Genomic DNA, 22,919 nt, shown 5'->3' with positions numbered 1-22,919 from the left:
TGGCATTTTGGCTTCCTTTCCGGGTCCGATCCTCATTGTTCGATATCGTCGTGCTCGTCTCCATAGGGCCACACACCGCCGTGATCGTCTCCATAGGGCCACACACCGCCGTGATCGTCTCCATAGGGCCACACATCGTCGTGCTCGTCTCCATAGGGCCACACATCGTCGTGCTCGTCTCCGTAGGGCCACACACCGCCGTGATCGTCTCCGTAGGGCCACACATCGTCGTGCTCGTCTCCATAGGGCCACACACCGCCGTGATCGTCTCCATAGGGCCACACATCGTCGTGCTCGTCTCCATAGGGCCACACACCGTCGTGCTCGTCTCCGTAGGGCCACACACCGCCGTGATCGTCTCCGTAGGGCCACACATCGTCGTGCTCGTCTCCGTAGGACCACACATCGTCGTGCTCGTACACGACGCATACAAACTCTACAAATGACTTACCCTCAGTCCAGACTTACACCCGATAGAACGACTTGTGATATGCGACCAAGGTTGAACTCTGCCAGGCATATCACCGAGTCTGGGCGCAAGTGTCTGTGGCCTTCATCAACCTCTGATCCACTCCATGTGCAGACGATGCAACGTTTTCGTCAACGCTCAAGGAGGCCATACACATTATTGACTTTCGGATTGTACTGTCGCCCGCACCTGTTGTCATGGTGACTCGTAATTGTCTGAAATTCGTCTTTAAACATTGATGATCTAAATGTCAGCATAAACAATTATTATGCTATTTACAGGTGTTTGAATTAAACTGATTACCAGTTTCAAAAAGTTAGTGACGTCTTTTTGCCTTTCAGTGTATTATTGCACTGGAAAATAAGTAATCATCAATATTCTCACGTCGTCACTTAGATCTATTGATACATTCCCCTGATCGTCGCCCTAACCTGGATACAAAACTCTTTATTTCACTATTTTTTACAAGTCTTTACTTATGTTTCTGAAAATGATTTACTTCAAAGCGATTTAACCCCAACAGTTATCAAACTTTTATCGCTAATATTAGTCAAGCCTATCACTAGGAGTGTATTATCGGATTTAGATGAGTCACATACTACAGTTGTGTACGTTTTGGCGTGGTCTCGGGAGCGTGGGTGGTGGTAGGACGTCGTTCTATATGTGAACAACGAGTATAGGCCCAGACACAGAAGGCAAGGTTTGAAAGAAGAGAAATCCAAAATACTCTCAAAATTATGATGAACGAAAGATTAAGGCACACGTGAGTCTGTGATGCACGTGAGATCATGATGCACGTAATGGCTATGATGCATATGCGTTTTGAATGCCCCCACATCATGATGGGACTTTAAGCCATGTTTGACTTGTAGCTACGTTAAACACTGTTTGACTTGCACCAATGTTCCATCAGTTTGACCTGAACTTATGTTATGCCACAGTTTAACCTGGACCTGGATTCCACCACTGTTTGACTTGAGCCTATGTTCCACCACTGTTTGACTTGAACCTATGTTCCACCACTGTTTGACTTGAACCAATGTTCCAACACTGTTTGACCTGAACCTATGTTCCACCACTGTCGTTCCACTTGAAGTACAATCTGTGGTCGACTTGAAAGTTTATGAGTCTTCAAGGATGTGAATGTGAAAGTTTGCCAAAAAAACGACGTGTGTCGTTGTGGATCGTATTGTGATCCTGGGCTTGTGGTTTAAGGGAAGTTGGCTTTAAGTCGATGCAACACGTGGTCGGATTGGATTGAAAGAAGGGAGATAATGCATGTTGCCAGATTTTACGAAAACCACTAAATATGGCCGTATTAGAACAGAGGTTAAGAGGGAAGACATGACAGGAGTAACCTCGGTGGGAAAAGAATGGTGTTCTGAAGGTTGTGAAAGATGTGTGTCTCTATGGATCGCATTGTGATCTGGACGTTGTGGGTGAAAGAAAGTGTGTCTTTATGGATCGAATCTGAGGGTTGTGTATGGGAATATGTGTGTCTTTATGAACTGAATTGTGATCTGGAGATTCCCGGTGAAAATGTGTGTGTCTTTATGAATCGGATTGTGATATGGAGGTTGTGGGTAAAAGTGTGTCTGTTTATGGATCGGATTGGTATTTGTATGTTGTCTCGGTTTTGCTCTCTGTATCCGACTGGAAATGTGTATTCTACCTCACAGGTAGGTTCCACTCATCTGTTTACAATTTGTGTCTTGTCGTTAAATTCTTAAACCTGCCGACATTATGTTCCCGGGCTGTGTTCAGTTACATGATTCACCCCACCTTGAAGTCTTCAACAACGCATGTTTGTCATAAGAGGCGACTAACGGGATGGGGTGGTCAGTTTCACTGACTTCGTTGACACATGTCAGTGTCACCAAAACGAAACATGATTCATGTATATAGTCACTTGTAGATCTTGCTCGGTTCGTAATACTCATTGCCTCTTTTAAAACGCAAAAAACATATTAGCGCGTGACGACAATCAGATCCCATCTCGGAGTACAACAGACTTCAGATTTAAAACGACAGAATGTTCCTCGAGAAAACGTGGCTTCTTCTGCACACACAGGGATGTCTGTCAATAAAGAACAAATCTCACACCCTGTAACCAGTGTCTGGTCTTCTGTTGGTCCACACACATCCCGCTTACAGTAATACGCTGTGAAAAAGCGGTTCCAGAAGTACGACATTTACGGATAGTCTACCAGAAACTATGGTTGGCAGTACCAATTAAATGACACAGAGACATCAGAAGCAGGTGATTAACCCTAGTTGTTACCACCAGAAGGTCGTTATTTCTAGTTGGTACCACCAGAAGAAGGTCATATACTCTAGATGGTACCACCAGTAGCAGGTCATTACCCCTAGCTGGTACCACCAGAAGACCATTAACCCTAGCTGGTACCACCAAAGGAAGGTCATTAACCCTAGATGGTACCACCAGGAGGTCATTAACCCTAGATGGAGCCACCAGAAAAAGGCCATTAACCTCGTTGGAGCCACCAGAAGCATGTCATTACCCCTAACTGGTACTACCAGAAGACCATTAACCCTAGTTGGTACCACCAAGAGAAGGTCATTAACCCTAGATGGTGCTACCAGAAGGTCATTAACCCAAATGGTACCACCAGAAGAAGGCCATTAACCTGGTTGGTGCCAGCCACCAGAAGGCCATTAACCTCAGATGGTACCTCCAGGGGGAGACATTAACCCTGTATAGAGCCCGTAGACGCAGATCATTAACCCTGACCCTGATGTCATAATACTGATGGTGTTAACCCTATTAGATCAAGGTGATCGTGATGTGCCGTTGAGAGTGACATCCAGAGATCGAGGGAAAAACAAGTGGCCTTGACCTTCCATTACGAAGGGATAAACTATAGCGTTATATAAATATCCATATAATAATGATAATAATGGGGTCATATTTGTGATGAAGGAAACAGTGAACATTTGTTCGACATAAAAAATGTAACTAATCCTGGTCAATCACTTAAAACCTGTGTTAGAAGAATCAATCAAAAGAGGAAACTCATTCATTATAACATATTAACTTTAAAAGATATTTCAAACACAATTCTCATCATCCTAACAGGCTTGGGGAGGTATTTCTTCGGAGTGAGTCCACATAGATCCACTCCATGGCACGGTACGGCGCCAGCAGCTTGCAGTAGTACATGCCAGCGAAAGATGAGATGAAGGCGTCGGCAGCTGTCACCAAGGAGGCAGAGGTTACCTCCAGGGCATTCGCAGTTTCCTTAAGGTCCAAGTTCCACCCCACCCATTGGATACCAGTGCTAAATTTAACATCGTCTTTGAAAACAAATTTCCTCACTGCACGTTTCTGGTAGCGAGTCCTCGCCACGCTAGAGGAGGAGTTTAGCGCCAGCTGGAATGCAGCCTGTGAACAGAGGATCATCACGTCAACTACAGCATTCTCCGATAAATGACATACCATGTACAACAATCTCCATACAGTAGCACACCATGTACAACAATCTCCATACAGTAACAACCAAATACAACAATCTCCATACAGTTACAGACCATATACAACAATCTCCGTACAGTGGCACACGATGTACAACAATCTCCATACAGTAGCACACCATGTACAACAATCTCCATACAGTAACAACCAAATACAACAATCTCCATACAGTTACAGACCATATACAACAATCTCCGTACAGTGGCACACGATGTACAACAATCTCCAAACAGTGACAGACCATATACAACAATCTCCAGTGAAACACTGGAAAAGTGGCGGTGTTAATGGAGGCGAGGAATGAATTGATATGCCATGAGAGGAGCTTCAAACGCTGAATAAAATACATTATACGTAAACAATTATTAAAGATGTGGTTGGAAACCTGAGCGTACAGCCCTGGGAGGAGATATTAAACACATTTTTCGAACCGATTTTTCGAACGTTGCCAGCCTTTGCTCGCTTGCGCGCATATAGGAGGACAGACCATTTTCTTTATTGCGCTACAGTTTGTCTTTGGCTTAACATTGCTGTCTGCAGGATGAAGACGAATTTAGATTCAGCTATATGGGCGACATGAGATGAACACATGAGGAAAAGTCTCTCACCTCATTGATGTCCTTGCAGGTGATGGTAGGACCAGCTCCGGCCTTGACCCCCGACATAGATTTTACGACTGCTTCGCGTGTCTTCATCTTGGCCTCGAGTTGATCAGGTGAAGCTTTGTTTGTGGATACATCCATAAGGTTGAGAGGCATCGATACATGAGTGACGGTGTCGACGATGTTGGTGCCTGTGTCTGCCCTTGCCAGCAAAAAGGAAGGCTCGCCCTCCTCCTTGTTGGTTACCTGTTTCACATCAGATAACCTTTTCGTGATTCTTACGTTCTCATCTCGCAAATGTGACTCCGCAAGTTGTTACTTTATTGATGACCTACCGACATAGTTAGAAGTGTGAGTCTACATCGAACATACATCGACTTATACATACATACATACATCGACTTATACATCGACCTACCAACATAGTTAGAAGTGTGAGTCTACATCGAACATACATCGACTTATACATACATACATACATCGACTTATACATCGACCTACCAACATAGTTAGAAGTGTGAGTCTACATCGAACATACATCGACTTATACATACATACATACATCGACTTATACATCGACCTACCAACATAGTTAGAAGTGTGAGTCTACATCGAACATACATCGACTTATACATACATACATACATCGACTTATACATCGACCTACCAACATAGTTAGAAGTGTGAGTCTACATCGAACATACATCGACTTATACATACATACATCGACTTATACATCGAACCGCCGCTCTGTGCATTGAACAAGAAGTTGTCATCCAAGAATATGTATTCATCGCCATCGACTCACGAACGTCTGGAACGCTTATGCACTACTGACGTAATTGCCTTACCTTAAGCGTCTTGCCAATGTCGCCTAGCAACATCTTCTGGGCTTGGATGGTCCAACCGGACATATTCTGATCATTTATGTCCAGGATCTTGATGGTGAGCAGCGGCTGCGATAAGAAAAGGGATTATGGGGATAAGGGATACGTTATGCGAATTGCTGAAAAACGCATGTGTTTGTATAACGCATCTGAAACGGCTACGTTTTGGTGTTAAGTTTTCTTAAGAGTTCGCCAAATTTCACAGAGTTTCGTCATTTATTGTACTCCTGGCAATACTCTTTTCAACGTTACGAATTTCATATACAATGCATTAGTTCACATGTAAACAGTACATTTAAACATTGTGGAATATGTTTACAAAACCTAGTTTAGAACAGAAACTGTTGACTGAAGTAAACGGCTTCATTTACAAGAGATTGAACTTCTGATTTGTATAATAAAACAACATAGCTTAGCTTGTCACACATTTACAGGTTGTATGTCTAAACTCTCTTACTTTCATGATGCGACTAGTAGCGTCATACGCCTGCTTGAGGGCGGCCTTGGCCTTCGTGACGTCGGTCGCCGGCTGCTGAAGCGTTGCAACCAGGAAGTTGTTGCAGTGCTGCGCAATCACGTTGTGCGCTGTTGTTTCACTGACTTCTGCGGGAAGGTCGACCTTGACGACCCCGGAGGGCATGGTGCCGGAAGCGAATTGGGCGTGGTTGATGCCAGACATGATGACGACGGGAGTACGGTACATGGCGTTGGCGTTCTTGGCAACGTCGCTCTGCAACTCTCTGGAATACACGTTTCGCACGTAATATTAAACAGGCGTAAGCTGGGTTAGTCAGACCTGCCTAAGTTGACATGAGGCATGTTAAGCAGCCACAAGTAAAATGTGGAAAACTGTGCAAGTGAAGATTATGGATCGTGTCTTCGTGAAGATCATTCCGTGATATTATCTCCATAATCGTTGCTGCAACAACCTTTTGTGAATGGATACGATATGGGACTGAACTTACTGGAAGCTGTCGGCGATCCTGGTAATACGAGTATTGCCGTCCAGGTCGCCGGAGATAGTGAGGACAGGAACAGGATACTGGGACAGGGGATTCCCCTTGGTGATGTAGGACGCCAGCAGCAGGATGCCTTTTAACTGTTTGGCATGAGACTTTCCATAGTTTCCAACAAAGACACCTTTCAAGAGAGAGTATGTGTTTGATTTAGATTTTCAGTTTTGGGTAATCCAATCCCAAGACCTCTGCATGTTCGTTTTGCTCACAAAACTCGAGTTTCAATTTTTCATTAAACAGATACCCCTTACTCAAAGGGAGATGTGTTGACAACATTCAAACTGCATAGAAGGCAGACTTGCTTATTTTAGGGCGCTGCTGTTATTGCTGTGAATATGTAAAACATTTTCCGGCGAGTGTGATTATCGTGTTCATACGCCTGAGTCTAACACTGACAAAAGCAAATTGACGTAATACCTCCGAGACTGTGTCCTGCCAAGAAGACGTTGTCTGACGTCATTCCGCTCTTCCGGAGCTGCGCAATAGCGTCCGTCACAGCTCCCGACAGCTGTATGGGATTCGGGAGATCTCCGATAAACCCTTCTAGAACAGCTACCCAGAGTTTCAGGGGAGACGACCTCTGTATTTCCTGCCCTGTGTTGGACAAAGACGTGGTCTTAATGACATCGTCCCATTAACACTTCGCCTTTACAAAGACCCACATACAACAGTTACTAACTGTCTTTAGAAATGTCATGGTACATAATTGCCCATGCATCCATCTGTCATTACATTAGATCGACCGAGGTACAAAATGATGTCCACCTGAAACAAGAGTATATTTAAGGGCACGTGTATTGGCCTACCCTTAGGATGAGCTACATACATTGGGGCGCATGTAGCGGCACATCACGTGAACACCCAGCATGTACCGGGGCACACGTAGTGGCACATCACATAAACACCCAGCATGTATCGGGGCACACGTAGTGGCACATCACATAAACACCCAGCATGTACCGGGGCACACGTAGTGGCACATCACATAAACACCCAGCATGTATCGGGGCACACGTAGTGGCACATCACATAAACACCCAACATGTATCGGGGCACACGTAGTGGCACATCACATAAACACCCAGCATGTACCGAGGCACACGTAGTGGCACATCACATAAACACCCAGCATGTGTCGGGGCACACGTAGTGGCACATCACATAAAAACCCAGCATGTGTCGGGGCACACGTAGTGGCACATCACATAAACACCCAGCATGTATCGGGGCACACGTAGTGGCACATCACATAAACACCCAGCATGTATCGGGGCACACGTAGTGGCACATCACATAAACACCCAGCATGTATCGGGGCACACGTAGTGGCACATCACATAAACACCCAGCATGTACCGGGGCACACGTAGTGGCACATCACATAAACACCCAACATGTACCGGGGCACACGTAGTGGCACATCACATAAACACCCAGCATGTACCGGGGCACACGTAGTGGCACATCACATAAACACCCAGCATGTACCGAGGCACACGTAGTGGCACATCACATGAACACCCAGCATGTATCGGGGCACATGTAGCAACACACTGCAACAAAAGGGTATATAGGGGCTCATGTAACGACAGAACACCCAGCACGTATTGTGGCACGTCTTGACCTACCTAGAGGGATGTACTGCTGGCCCTTCACATAGGCCCCGGGAACGATGATTAGGGCAGCCTCTGGGGCCTGTTTGGCCTGCGGGGTCAAGATGTGTGGGGTGACTGCGAGGGCCGCGCCCAGGACTGAAGTTAGCAGCAACAGCTTTGTCGCCGTCGTCATGTTGGGAACTGTGGGAGACAAAAGGGTCTTGTCGGAGCGTTTTAATGTCTTACTTATGTAAATTGATAAGGCTGGGAAACTGGAATCTGGCAGAGGTTACAACATGACTTTCGTCCTAGATTTCCACTGTTGTCTGAGTGTACTGGGAACATATAGCTGATCAGCTGATCATCCTGGCACAAAAATATTTGATAACTCTCAGCCTGTCCTCCTATACTTTTGGCATGACTTCATTCCTAGAGTCTCTGAAAATGACCGCTTTCATTTACATATTTGGGTCAAGCGTTTACCATTCCAGATATGTAATGCTAGTCAAGAGTATAAATGGGAGTGTATTATCGGATTAAGACAATGTGAGTCACACGTACTGCCAACTAGGCTTGCTCCATGGTGCTCGTGAATCAATGGTACACGTGAGATTATGATGCACCTAAGACGAAGACTAGCGAGACAATGATGCACGTGAGACTAGGATGCACATCGGTATTTTGTTACACGTGAGACTGTGGTCTATGTTATATCAGGATACATGTGACACTAGGATGCAGGTAAGATTATGATGCACTCGATTCTATAAGAGTACAATACAGGTGAAGTCTCTGTTGCACTCGAGACTATAAGAGTACAATACAGGTGAAGACTCTGCTGCACTCGATTCTATAAGAGTGCAATACAGGTGAAGACTCTGCTGCATTCGAGACTATAAGACTACAATAGAGGTGAAGACTCTGCTGCACTCGAGACTATAAGACTACAGTACAGGTGAAGACTCTGCTGTACTCGAGACTATGATGGACGTTAGAACATGTTGTACTCTAGATTATGATGAACGTGAGACTAAAATGTAATTATGAGACCTGTAGATTATGAGACCAGGATGTACTCTAGATTATGATGCACGGGAGACTGTGATGTACTTCAGATTATGATGCACGTGAGAATAGGATGTACAGTGTTCCCAGAAATTATTGAGAAAATCTTTGTTTTTTTCTAATGATGCTAAGAGTGGAAAAAGGGCTTTCACTATGCACTAAGCATACTAAATAAGGGAGACAACTCTTGAAGGCTTAGAAGGCAGCTCATTACGTCAAGAGTTATCTCCCTTGTCTGAGCAGACGGCTTCCTGTGTTGACATGGCAGAATTTACAGCAAGAGAGAAAAGAAAGCTCATTCTAGATGATTTTGAAAGGGGTGAGGCTGATGCTAAAGTGTTAGCTTATAGACATGGTATTCCTCTGTCTACAGTATACAGAACTTTGAAGAATATTCAAACAGGAACCGGGATAGAGCACAAAGCAGGGGCAGGTCGGCCTAGGAAATTCAGTGTTGTGGATCGCCGAAGACTTGGGCAGATTGTGAGTAGGGGCAAATTGAAAAGTGTTGAGAACATCAGAAATGAAATGATTAGCAGAGGAAGTCCTCAGGTATGCAATGAAACAGTCAGGGAGGAATTACAGAGACTTAATTGGGTGAAAAAACGTGGAATTCCCTCGCCGTTGATGAAAGATGCACAAAAGGAAAAACGTTTAAACTGGTGTCGGGCTCATGAAAATCAAGATTGGGATAATGTTTTCTTTTCGGATGAAAGTTCTGTTTGGCTTTTCCCTAATAATATGGACCAAAGATACTGTCAAACCTATCTACCAGCGACCAAAACATAGCCCGAAGTTTCACATGTGGGGTGGCATATCGGCTCGCGGAGTGACGCCATTGTGTGTTTTCGCGGGAAACTTGACAAAAGAAAGATACGTTGACATTCTAAATGGTCACCTTCTTCCGACAGCACAAACATTGTATGAAGATGATTGGATTTTTGAACATGATAATGACCCAAAACACTGCGCGCTACACAAAACAGTGGTTGTCGGGCGAAAATGTTCAAGTTTTAGACTGGCCCAGTTACAGCCCAGACCTAAACCCAATTGAGAATGTGTGGGGAGTCATGAAGGACAGAATAAACCAAAAGGGACTGAGAAATATTGAAGATATGAAGGCCGAGGTGGTCCAATATTGGGATACCCTGTCACACGATTACCTACAAACTTCGATGGGTAGTGTGGCTAGGCGTATTCAGGCATGCATTGCTGAGCGAGGAGGTCGAACAAAGTACTAAAACAAGATTGAGACTGTAAAAGGATGATGTTTTAACATGTTTATGTAAGTAAAACGCCAGAAGTTAATAAACGTAATGAGTTACATCACGCAACATGATTCTCAATAATTTCTGGGAATACTATAGTTTAGATTGTGATGCACGTGAGACCAGGATGTATTCTAGATTATGATGCACGTAAGACCAGGTTGTACTCTAGATTATGATGCACGTAAGACCAGGATGTACTTTAGATTATGATGCACGGGAGACTGTGATGTACTTCAGATTATGATGCACGTGAGAATAGGATGTAGTTTAGATTGTGATGCACGTGAGACGAGGTTGTACTCTAGATTATGATGCACGTGAGACCAGGTTGTACTCTAGATTATGATGCACGTGAGACCAGGATGTATTCTAGATTATGATGCACGTAAGACCAGGATGTACTCTAGATTATGATGCACGTGAGAATAGGATGTAGTTTAGATTGTGATGCACGTGAGACGAGGTTGTACTCTAGATTATGATGCACGTGAGACCAGGTTGTACTCTAGATTATGATGCACGTAAGACCAGGATGTACTTTAGATTATGATGCACGGGAGACTGTGATGTACTTCAGATTATGATGCACGTGAGAATAGGATGTAGTTTAGATTGTGATGCACGTGAGACGAGGTTGTACTCTAGATTATGATGCACGTGAGACCAGGTTGTACTCTAGATTATGATGCACGTAAGACCAGGATGTACTTTAGATTATGATGCACGGGAGACTGTGATGTACTTCAGATTATGATGCACGTGAGAATAGGATGTAGTTTAGATTGTGATGCACGTGAGACGAGGTTGTACTCTAGATTATGATGCACGTGAGACCAGGATGTACTCTAGATTATGATGCACGTGAGACCAGGATGTACTCTAGATTATGATGCACGTAAGACCAGGATGTACTTTAGATTATGATGCACGGGAGACTGTGATGTACTTCAGATTATGATGCACGTGAGAATAGGATGTAGTTTAGATTGTGATGCACGTGAGACGAGGTTGTACTCTAGATTATGATGCACGTGAGACCAGGTTGTACTCTAGATTATGATGCACGTAAGACCAGGATGTACTCTAGATTATGATGCACGTGAGAATAGGATGTAGTTTAGATTGTGATGCACGTGAGACGAGGTTGTACTCTAGATTATGATGCACGTGAGACCAGGTTGTACTCTAGATTATGATGCACGTAAGACCAGGATGTACTTTAGATTATGATGCACGGGAGACTGTGATGTACTTCAGATTATGATGCACGTGAGAATAGGATGTAGTTTAGATTGTGATGCACGTGAGACGAGGTTGTACTCTAGATTATGATGCACGTGAGACCAGGTTGTACTCTAGATTATGATGCACGTAAGACCAGGATGTACTTTAGATTATGATGCACGGGAGACTGTGATGTACTTCAGATTATGATGCACGTGAGAATAGGATGTAGTTTAGATTGTGATGCACGTGAGACGAGGTTGTACTCTAGATTATGATGCACGTGAGACCAGGATGTACTCTAGATTATGATGCACGTGAGACCAGGATGTACTCTAGATTATGATGCACGTAAGACCAGGATGTACTTTAGATTATGATGCACGGGAGACTGTGATGTACTTCAGATTATGATGCACGTGAGAATAGGATGTAGTTTAGATTGTGATGCACGTGAGACGAGGTTGTACTCTAGATTATGATGCACGTGAGACCAGGTTGTACTCTAGATTATGATGCACGTAAGACCAGGATGTACTTTAGATTATGATGCACGGGAGACTGTGATGTACTTCAGATTATGATGCACGGGAGAATAGGATGTAGTTTAGATTGTGATGCACGTGAGACGAGGTTGTACTCTAGATTATGATGCACGTGAGACCAGGTTGTACTCTAGATTATGATGCACGTGAGACCAGGTTGTACTCTAGATTATGATGCACGTAAGACCAGGATGTACTTTAGATTACGATGCACGTGAGAATAGGATGTAGTTTAGATTGTGATGCACGTGAGACCAGGATGTATTATAGATTATGATGCACTTGACACCAGGATGTAATGACGATTATGATGCACGCGAGACTAGGATGTACTCTAGGTTATGATGCACGTGAGATCAGGATGTACTCTAGATTATGATGCACGTAAGACTAGGATGTAATGGAGATTATGATGCACGTGAGACTAGGATGCAATGGAGATTATGACGCACGTGAGACCAGGATGTCCTCTGGATTATGATACACGTGAGACCAGGATGTAATGGAGATTATGACGCACGTGAGACCAGGATGTGCTCGAGATTATGATGCACGTGAGACCAGGATGTAATGGAGATTATGATGCACGTGTGACTAGGATGCAATCCAGATTATGATGTACGCGAGATGTACTAGTGTGTGACTAGTAGTTGAGTTCCGCCAGTGTTTGACTTGAAAACGTTCCTCTCACGGATGACTTGAAGAATGTGTGTCTTCATTGATCGAATTATGATGTGGTAGACTGGTTGGGTTGGATCAGCAATATTCTACCTATACGACGATGGTCTGTAAATATTCGATTCTGAACCACACAATCCAGCGATCAACATCATGAGCATCGACATGAGTGAACCAAGTTAGTGGGCCTAGTTAGTGGGCCTGATCCGGGGTAGAATTTGTCTTCAATAACCCACGCTTGCCTTAAGGTTCGACTACCGGGACTGGATGGTCAGGCTCGCGGACTTGGTCAACAGAGATCATCGTATCTCCAAAACGAAACACGATCCATGCGACTGCGGTGAAACTTTGGGGTGATTTCCTTTAAAAATTGCGCTTGCATGGATAATATATTGAAGCTTGAATTTGTTATTGATATTGACAACCTTTTGAAGAAAAACGATAAAATTTGTAGATTTCATTGTTGGCATTTCTGAGTCATTGTCTGGAGGTCATCTATATATCAGTTAAATCATTTGTAAAGACATATGCCTATCCTCATGACGTGGGGTTCAGCCCTATTTACTTGTAATTGTTCTAAACATTCTCTTCAAGCTCGCAACCTGAATTATATAGTATTACTATTTAAAAAAGAAACGAATAGGTGATTTTTTATAATCTATTAATTACCTATTGTGTTTAAACAATCATTAAAATAAGTAAAAAAAAAGTGTAGATAACATGATTTTATTGCATTGCACATGTAAGTAATCGATTTTACCTGAAAATGCTGATTTTGATGAGATTTACTACAAGGATGAAAAAGGCATCGCCACAACACAACAGAAATCACCTTCCAGTTGAAATTGTTCAGCAAAGAGCTGTCTGGCAATAAAAATCCAGATTACTTTCAGAAGGGGTTTCGTTTTGAAGGGGTTTCATGGTCAAATCACTACATCACGTCTTGACTCTGCGACACGGAACATCGCCACTGAAAAAATGCATGCTGGAGATTACCAATCTTGAATTGCCAGGCGCCTGAATGTCACTTCAATAGTCTGAGCAAGATATCGTGGCTTGCAGCTTGTTGCAACCAAATAGGTATATCAAATGACTGTCCCCGTCCTGGCAGACCTCGAGTTGCCACTGCAGCCAAAGATCTAGTCTGTCGTACAGACCCTGAAGTCTATATATCCATGAAAGCCCAGGTAAGTCTAGAAAATGTGGCAAGTCTAGATTTCCTTAGCTTCATGAAAATGAAGAAAGTCTCAGGGCTCCATTTCATTATATTTTTTTTTTCACTGTGAACGTTTTTTCAGTAAAATATGTTCATTTCAGAGACTATTTGTTAGTCTAAAATGAAGAAAGCCTCAGGGTCCCACTTCATTATATTATTGTTTTTCACTATCAACGTTTTTTTTTCAGTAAAATATGTTCATTTCAGAGACTAGGTGTTAATCTACCAAAGATCGATTGGCTACTACTGCTAGACACATATTAGGTGATCCTGCGCACTAAACGCATTTGTGACAAGAGAGGCGGTACAACGAATTGGGCGAGTACACTTGGCTGCTACAGGTAGCTTGACGATTATGCACGTGCAATACATGCTAACCGTGACATGAAATCAACACCGCTACTGATTAACACCTGTCTCGCTACTGTGTAACACCAGTCTCGCTACTGGTTTACATCTGTCTCAATACTGTTAAACAGATTTCAGTTGTAGTAAAAAATGTCCAAGTTAGGAAAACATGGGCAAATAGTTCATTCTCAGCTAAGGGAGATAGCAAACAATGTTATCATGTATATGGACAACAATTGTGCAACCAAAGCAGATTCTCTTTTACAAAGTAGCCTTGCTACTGGACTCTCAACGGCAACTTTAAAGCGCATTAAGGCAGAAGGTGGTAGGAGTGGACCTACATTTACCAGTCCCACCACGTTGCGCATACCCAAGACTTGCAGTTACAAACTTGATGATTTCGACCGGTGTGCAGTCCGTCAATTTGTACAAAGTTTATATGGCATAGAAAAACAACTACCCACTCTGGATACGATGTATGATATGGCAAAGTGCCAGTTGAAGTACAAGGGTTCTAAGGAAAGTTTTCGAAAATCTCAAAGACAGGGGGTTTAGGTGGCGAAAAACGCAGTCAGACCGTAAACTTTAAATGGAACGTGAAGACATTGTTTCCAAGCGTTTGCAATACTTGCGTGCAATAAAGAAATACAGAGAAGAAAATCGAACACTCATCTTTATCGATGAAACATGGTTGCATGTACACCACATTGTCCCAAAGTGTTGGCAACTTGAGGGTGAAGTCGTAATAAATGGGGTTCAACCTCCGTCTGGCACCGGACCTCGGCTTATTGTGGTTCCTGCAGGGTGTGAAAACGGTTTTGTTCCAAATGCTTTGCTTGTCTTTGATTCCAAACTCAAATCAGCAGACGAAATCTATCATGACGAGATGAACTTTGATAATTTTTCCAAAGGGCTCCAGGAAAAGTTGATCCCAAACCTTCCACTGCACTCTGTCATCGTTATGGACAATGCACTATATCATAGCAAGCAAGTGGACAAATGTCCGAGAAACGCCAACAGAAAAGATGACATAAAAGCGTAGCTACAAAGGCACAATATCTCATTTGATGAGAAAATGCTTAAAGCCGAACTATTGTTTCTTGCAAAATCCAACAAATCGGGCCCTGTCTACAGAGTAGACACGATGTTGAAGCAACATGGTCATGATGTGCTACGTCTCCCTCCATACCACGCAGAACTAAACCCGATTGAGTTAATTTGGGCAAATGTGAAAAATTATGTCGGTTCACAAAACTTGCAGTTCACAAAAAATTCCTTAAGAGTTGCCATAAATGAAAGGATGTCTGCAATCGGTGCAAAAGAATGGTCGGAATGTTGTAAACATGTTAAAACAATTGAAGATGGTTACTGGCAACGCGAAATCGGAGTAGAAAGGGAAATTGACAGAGTAGTGATTGACTTAGGATTTGCAAGTGATTCAGACACCGAGACTGATTCAGAGAGTGATAATTAAAGCATAAATCAGTAAGTCCGCCCAATTTTCCAGCATTGTTGTGTCTTGTATAATAATTGACACATACTATATCAGGTTTTTACTGTTCCCATACTTTGTCATAAAAAGAGTAATCTTTGGTGAGTTGTCTGTAGTTTATATTTGTTTAGTCACTGATAAATCTACTGAGTCTGGTACGGAGTAATCCCCAAACCGACGAATTTGTGTACAAAGATATTTCTCACGGACTTATCGATGTCAAAAGGTATTTTCAGTTTTCTGTACACAATTTTGGTGACAATAATATAAACATGACAGAAATTTGGAAATATTGTTTGAATACTAACCATTTCTCTGGAACCGGTTATATAAATTTCCAAGACATGTATTCCCGGTCGATCACCAGCGGAATTATGGACGAAAATCAGCCCGTACAGAGAAATAAGAACAAAATTATGGGATAAAATATTTCCCCTTTGCTACTCTGATTTAGCCACCACCATTCAGTGACAGATAACTTTTAACATATTAAAAGGTTAAATGAAACACAAATAACTATATGTAGTTATTATCTATTTAATATTTAGCAGACGAAAAGTCAACTTTACCCATTAAAACAACACCGCATATTCATTCGAATGGTAAAACTGCAATTTCAGGCATAAGATACTGATATTCCACGCTAACCTTTAGTTAAGACGAAGACAAATAGATGATTGGGGCATTGACAAGCATTTTAGATATTCAACAATTTTGTTTAAAAAAGCCCCAGGAAAGTGTCATTTGCTTCGTGAAATGGATCGGTGGTCCTAAACATGTGTGCTCAGTATATTGTGTTGATTCAATTTGTTGGGATTGTACCTGTTCCCAAATCGAGTGTGCTGTAACAATTCATGCGTGAAACGCACGGGGAAAATGAACTTCTCGATATTTATCAGACAACCTGTCTCCCTTTTGTGTCAAGTGGATCGTTCTGTGGGGCGTTCCCAAGTATGCAAATTGGGGTCATTTGTCAGGTCGTGGATCCTCTTATATGTGTTTACCAGTACAGTGATCGTACTGCCCCGGGTGAGAGCACAGCAGCCAGGGTGCCTGGACTTCAGAGGATATCAGGTCAAACTGTACGGAACAGGTTGAAAGAGATTGGTCTGAGTGCCAGGAAAGCCTTCGTCGTCATCATCACGCTCAGCGTCTCCGTTATCTAAAACTATTCACTTGGTTGTATAGACATTATCTTCTTCTAAAGTGGTGTAAAATTTCATGCTCTAAAGTCCATTTGTGGACGAGTTATACATGTTTGAAAATACAACATTTTCGCAACAGATTTCTCGTCTTTGCGTTTCTTGTTTGTGTGGGTTTTTTTTGGATGGTATAATATCTCTGTCCCTAGGGTGTCTGTCCACACGGTTCACTTGGTCATAACGGATGTCACCAATTTGCTGTAAAATAGTGGACAATGTGCATTGAAATCGTTAACAAAGGTCACGTGACTACATTGATGGATGTCACACGTGTTTGTGTTGGTGGTACACAGTTCACTGGCATCAATATCTGCATGGATATTTCAGATTTTTTAATAATGTAATATCAAAATTAAAAACATCTGCATATGCTATATTTCACGTGTATAAAATGTGTATATAATGATCAACTACAACGTGGTCGGTTGCCGTAACATACGTCGATTGTGATGCGTCCGAACTGATAATAGAATTATATGGTTCAGATGTCGCTATAAAGTTATAACAACTGACAGCAAATGAAGGATCACCTTTAATATTGGTTAAATTACAGAATATACACCACTCGTCTGTTCAGTACAACAGTCATGACGTCACAACATAAGCTGAAAACAGTACAAAATTTCACTTTGTGCTAACGTTACTACGACAGTGAGTGAGTGAATGAGTATAGATTTCAGCCGCTTTTAGCAATATTGCAACAAGCTCATGGCGGGGATCTTCTGTCATTCAGTATGAGGCGCTGACACCCGGTGGTTTGAAGAAATATAACTTGAACAGCATCCATCTTTATTAAAATTCAATTGTATGATGAAGGATTCTAATAAAACAATGTAGAGTTCACTATAAAACATAACAAAACAGACGTAACAAAACTGGACACACTTGCAGTTCTATTGAGACCATATCGAGAGACACACGGCTGTTATACATGAAGTAGTGGTGTTGGAGGTACACGGGGGTAGCTGCAACCATACCGGAACACTGGAAGGATGTGTCTCTGGTCAGCGACATCGACGTCCCAGAACAGCATCGACATCAGAGAGTATGGTTCCTGAGCGAGTCCACATAGATCCACTCCATTGCGCGATACGGCGACAACAGTTTGCAGTAGAACACCCCAGCCAGAGAGGAAATAATGAAATCCACTGGTGTTATCAGGGAGGGTGAAGTCACCTCCAGGGCATGATCTGTTTGTGTCAGCTGGAGTTTACTTGGTAGCCATTCCATTCCAGTCTTCATACTGGTGTCGTTCTTCAAAACCACCGGTCGCACAGCTCGTGTCCGATACCGATGCTGTGCTTGGAGGGAGGAGGAACTAACAGCCAGCTTCAGCGCGGCCTGCACTCAGATACATCATGATATTACTGTCATGTTACAGGGACGTTAATATCTGTCTATCATACTGTTTACATATCACACACCTTAATATCATATTAATGAGACGTTAATACCTGACTATCGTACTGTTTAAATACTACACACCTTAATATCATATTAATGAGACGTTAATACCTGACTATCATACTGTTTAAATACTACACACATTAACGTCATGTTACAGAGACGTTAATACATTCTCTTATGCTGTTTACATATTACGCGCCTTAATATCATATTACTGAGACGTTACAACTTGGTTATCATGCTGTTGGCATACTACACACCTTAATGTCACAAATCTGAGGCGTTAATGTCATGCTTCTAAGACGTTACAGCGGTTACTGTGCTGAGAAGACGTTTCTACCTCATTGTCACATTACTTCAGTGTCATTATCACATTACTTGGATGTGTTTAAACAACGTCATTTTGCAGAGATGTTCTGAGCCTTTCTCATCCTATTTAGTCAGCACCATCTGCTTGTCGTGTTAAACTTGAATCTGAGATGCTATAAACATGAGGGGGGGTATCAACTGACACCTGGTGTTTGAATTCCGCTTTACCTCGTTTATCTCCCTGCAACTTCCGACTGAGTCTGTGACTGCCTCGCCACCAGAGGTCGCTGCTCCAGCTATTGCTTCGCGGGACTTCATCTTCACCTCGAGCTGCAGGGCCGAGTCGGGCGTTGTGGAGACGTCCATCGGGTTAGACGGGACGTCCACGTAGGTATACGTTGCTACAGATGCTTCGTCCGACCCTGTCTTGTTTACCTTTGGTCTCGAGAGGCCAAACTCCGCGAAGTCATAGACACTATTGACCACCTTTACAAACACAATGCAGTGAAAACGTTAATGCAACATAAGGTACCAGGTCTTCTGTGGATGTGAGGTACTAGGTCTTCTGGGTGTGTGAAGTGTCAGGTCTTCTGTGGATGTGAGGTACTAGGTCTTCTGGGTGTGTGAAGTGTCAGGTCTTCTGTGGATGCGATGTGTTAGGTCTTCTGTGGGTGTGAAATGTTGGGTCTTCTAGGGGTTGTGAAATCTTAGGCCTTCTGGGGGTGTGAAGTGTCAGGTCTTCTGTGGATGGGATGTGTTAGTTCTTCTGCGGGTGTGAAGTGCCAGGTGTTCTGTGGGTTGTGAAATCTTAGGTCTTCTGTGAGTGTGAAGTGTTGGGTCTTCTGTGGATGCGGTGTGGTAGGTCTTCTGCGGGTGTGAAGTGTTGGGTCTTCTGGGGGTGTGAAGTGTCGGGTCTGTATATGTAAATGGCATAACTTAATGTCGTCATGCCCCGACAGATTGTCTCTCACGTCAACAACAACTGGTGTGTCAGGTATGTTGTGTTATATAGCACGTGTGCCAGTAACAGGATCCGCTGATGTATGTAACCCGGTCATGCTCCCTTGTTTGTGTACACGGTCTGACATACGTAACATTCACCTGGAGGTTGGGCAGCACGTTGTCAGCAAGGATCTTTTGTGCCTGGATGCTCCATCCGGACACCAGGTGGTCATTCTCGTCCAGTGCCTTCATCTGGATCAGAGGCTGGAAGCGAAACAGTACTTAGCATCGGAGAAATATCTACTTTCGATTCACACCAACAATATAACTTCGACCAGAAAACGGATCTGTAATATGCCAAGATGGCTGGGAACAGTTGATGTATTTGTGTACAATGCATCTGAAAAATGCCTGGACCCAAGAAATGTGGTGTTTTTCATAGAACATAGGTTAGTGAATACAGTTATATACTAGTATTGACTAATCTCATCCAACAGTCCTACCTCTGTGATAACGCTGGTGTTCTTGTATGCCGTGGTCAAGGCCTTCTGAGCAGTCATCACCTGACTTGATGGCTGCTTCAAAGTTGCCACCATGAAATCGTTACAGTGCCGAGCTATGATCTCATGCGCAGTCGTCAGGTTCACTTCCGGCTCAAGGTCCTTCTCGAGGACGCTTGGAGTCATTTCACCAGATGCGAACTGGCCGTGGTTTATTCCAGACATGACGATGACGGGGGTGCGGTACATGGCGCTGGTGTTCTTGGCGACATCGCCTTTCAGCTGCCTGCGGACAACGACACATGTGGTCTTTATGCGATAGTGGATATCCTCTAACACAGCGTTCATGCGTCTCGGCTCAGCGGCTTTCCATTTGCCGGAGATATCAATCCAAGAAGGGTTTCTATTACACATCAAGTGTCTGTTTGAATCGGCGGTTTAAATAACATATTTCAGTTACATCACGAATTGCAAATTATTGTAGATTACAGATGTGGAAATATTCAAGCATTATTACAGCGGGGAACACCAGAATAGGTTATTTTGAAACATAGTGAGTCGAGCCCGGGAAGTGTAGACGCTTTGGGAACAGGTTAAAGCAAAGAGACGTTACTTGTGTCGTAGTAGAGCACATAGTGTTACTATCAATACGGTCAGCAATCACTCACTGGAAGCTGTCGGCGATCCTGGTGATGTGGGCCATGCCGTCCAGGTCGCCGGAGATAGTGAGGACAGGAAGAGGATACTGGGACAGGGGATTCCCCTTGGTGAGGTAAGACGCCAACAGCAAGATGCCCTTTAACTCTTGTGCATGAGATTTCCCATACTCACCCACAAAGACACCTGACAAATCACCATACACAAGGATGAATTGCTGAAGTTTATCAGGAGAGTCCTGTCCTTGGTATTCTTGGTCAACAATCAGTTGCGGTCGAGATGAAAACGTGAACAGAGATGGTATCTCTACTCTATTTCTATTGAGTTATACTAAAAAAATTCATTATGAACCGAGAACATAACCATAGCAATATAGCTCTTCATACGGGGTAAGCAGAATGCTAGCAAAAGCTGGACACCGTAAGAAAAACAAAAAGACTGAGAGCAAGGTAAGACGATGTAAGGCAAGTAGATAACATGTACAAGTGGACTGATTTTGAGGTTAACCGATAGAGAGGTCGGTGCTCTTTCACTGGGATATGTTATGGCGTCTGAGATTTTACCTCCTAAACTGTGTCCAGCCAGGAATATGTTATCAGACATCATTCCACGCTTCCGGAGCTGCGCAGTAGCGTTTGCTATGCCCTTGGGCAGCTCTACTGGATTTGGAAGGTCATCGATGAACTCCCCGAGAAGGACGACCCAGAGTTTCAGGTCTGTCGACTGTTGGATCCTAGTTCCTGTAACAAATACAACACCTCTTGTTACTGTCACCGACGTCTACCCCGGCCTCTCCTTCCTCATGATCACAGGAACATCCGTGTCCAAACTCGTCTCCAGCATCACATGCATGTCTCAAACTGCTTGGATCAGTTCTCATCATGTCAATCACTTGATTGTCTGATACAAACTCGGTTATGTACAGAGTTCACAGAGCTATGCCATCAGACAGGAATACTGGTCACGGCCGCGTAAAACACCATTTATTCAACGTCTTACTTAAAAGTATATCAACGTCTTACTTAAAAGTATATCAACGTCTTACTTAAAAGTATATCAACGTCTTACTTAAAAGTATATCAACGTCTTACTTAAAAGTATATCAACGCATATATAAAGCATATCTAGTATATCAAGATTATATTTCTGCAGTTGTATCAACTGATAATTCAAACGTGTTGTGTTATATAGTTGCGGTGTACGCATGGCTTTAAGTTCAGCTTGTCGACGCACACGAACTTACCTAACGGTCCATATACTTCTCCCTTCAGATACGCCCCCGGGGTAATAATAAGTGCTGCTTCTGGTCCTGTTTGGACCAGAGGGGGAAGAATGTGGGGGGTGACCGCTAGGGTACACGTGACCCAGCTAAGAACGGCAGCGACAAAGACAACGTTCCACATCCTGAGCTGCGAAGCGACTGAATGGCGTGGAACTACTCTCACACAAGGCGTGGTCACAATGCCGTTGTAGTAGGTCATAGGAACACGTGACGCAGGTGGTTTGACCGATAAAAAAGTCCTGCTTCTGTATTGGTAAGCATATCCGGACTACAGTGCTGACAATGACAGACCATGGCTCCTTATCTACCTATCATGGCGGCTGGTGCTTGTTCGAATGCCGTCAGACTTTACTGTCAGTAATCATACACAAGGGTTAGTGTGACAGTTGCCGAAGTCCTGATATCTCAGTGAAAAAATCACTATAATCGAACTGAGGTGAAAACATATACCATCACGTGATCCCCACTGTGTATACACGCCCACCACGTGACCCCGATTGTATGTTCACATACATCAGGTAAACTACACTATAAGTACAGAAATTATTTTTGTATTCATAAATTCATATTTAAAATACATAATTTAGTTTGCCTTACACTGGGCAGTGCAGTAGCATTATGGTTCAAACGACCGCACGTCACCCGGTTCGATTCCCACTTGCGGGCTGCCTTTGGACGGAGTGGAATCAGCGACAGTGATTACTGTTTCCTTCAAGGCG

General features: G+C 43.3%; 2 protein-coding genes across 2 annotated transcripts; both read right to left on the bottom strand.

Moving 5' to 3' along the window:
- Positions 1 to 3,510: 3,510 nt before the first annotated feature.
- On the bottom strand, positions 3,511 to 8,326 carry LOC137261229 (uncharacterized). The gene is made up of 7 exons (XM_067798940.1): positions 8,096 to 8,326; positions 6,885 to 7,061; positions 6,417 to 6,591; positions 5,909 to 6,191; positions 5,416 to 5,520; positions 4,571 to 4,810; positions 3,511 to 3,872 (listed from the first exon to the last, which is right to left on the bottom strand). The coding sequence occupies exons 1-7, from the start codon at positions 8,253 to 8,255 to the stop codon at positions 3,555 to 3,557; spliced, it is 1,458 nt and encodes a 485-aa protein (XP_067655041.1). The 5' UTR covers positions 8,256 to 8,326; the 3' UTR covers positions 3,511 to 3,554.
- Positions 8,327 to 17,617: 9,291 nt separating this feature from the next.
- On the bottom strand, positions 17,618 to 22,537 carry LOC137261176 (uncharacterized). Its single transcript, XM_067798882.1, has 7 exons — positions 22,162 to 22,537; positions 21,482 to 21,658; positions 20,930 to 21,104; positions 20,265 to 20,547; positions 19,921 to 20,025; positions 19,048 to 19,305; positions 17,618 to 18,444 (listed from the first exon to the last, which is right to left on the bottom strand). The coding sequence occupies exons 1-7, from the start codon at positions 22,397 to 22,399 to the stop codon at positions 18,142 to 18,144; spliced, it is 1,539 nt and encodes a 512-aa protein (XP_067654983.1). The 5' UTR covers positions 22,400 to 22,537; the 3' UTR covers positions 17,618 to 18,141.
- Between the last annotated feature and the right edge of the window lie 382 nt (positions 22,538 to 22,919).

This window comes from Haliotis asinina, chromosome 14 (genome assembly GCF_037392515.1).
Source record: "Haliotis asinina isolate JCU_RB_2024 chromosome 14, JCU_Hal_asi_v2, whole genome shotgun sequence".
Taxonomy (NCBI): domain Eukaryota; kingdom Metazoa; phylum Mollusca; class Gastropoda; order Lepetellida; family Haliotidae; genus Haliotis; species Haliotis asinina.
Note: the sequence above shows the minus strand (reverse complement) of the source record. Positions and strands in the feature narration are given on the sequence as shown.

Coding starts and splice junctions, on each gene's coding strand:
- LOC137261229 (XM_067798940.1), bottom strand. CDS start 8,255: ATGACGACGGCGACAAAGCTGTTGCTGCTAACTTCAGTCCTGGGCGCG. Junction 7,062..8,095: donor CCAGCAGTACATCCCTCTAG/GTAGGTCAAGAC, acceptor TGTCCAACACAG/GGCAGGAAATACAGAGGTCG. Junction 6,592..6,884: donor GGCAGGACACAGTCTCGGAG/GTATTACGTCAA, acceptor CTCTCTTGAAAG/GTGTCTTTGTTGGAAACTAT.
- LOC137261176 (XM_067798882.1), bottom strand. CDS start 22,399: ATGACCTACTACAACGGCATTGTGACCACGCCTTGTGTGAGAGTAGTT. Junction 20,026..20,264: donor ACACCAGCGTTATCACAGAG/GTAGGACTGTTG, acceptor TTTCGCTTCCAG/CCTCTGATCCAGATGAAGGC. Junction 19,306..19,920: donor ACGTGCTGCCCAACCTCCAG/GTGAATGTTACG, acceptor GTGTTTGTAAAG/GTGGTCAATAGTGTCTATGA.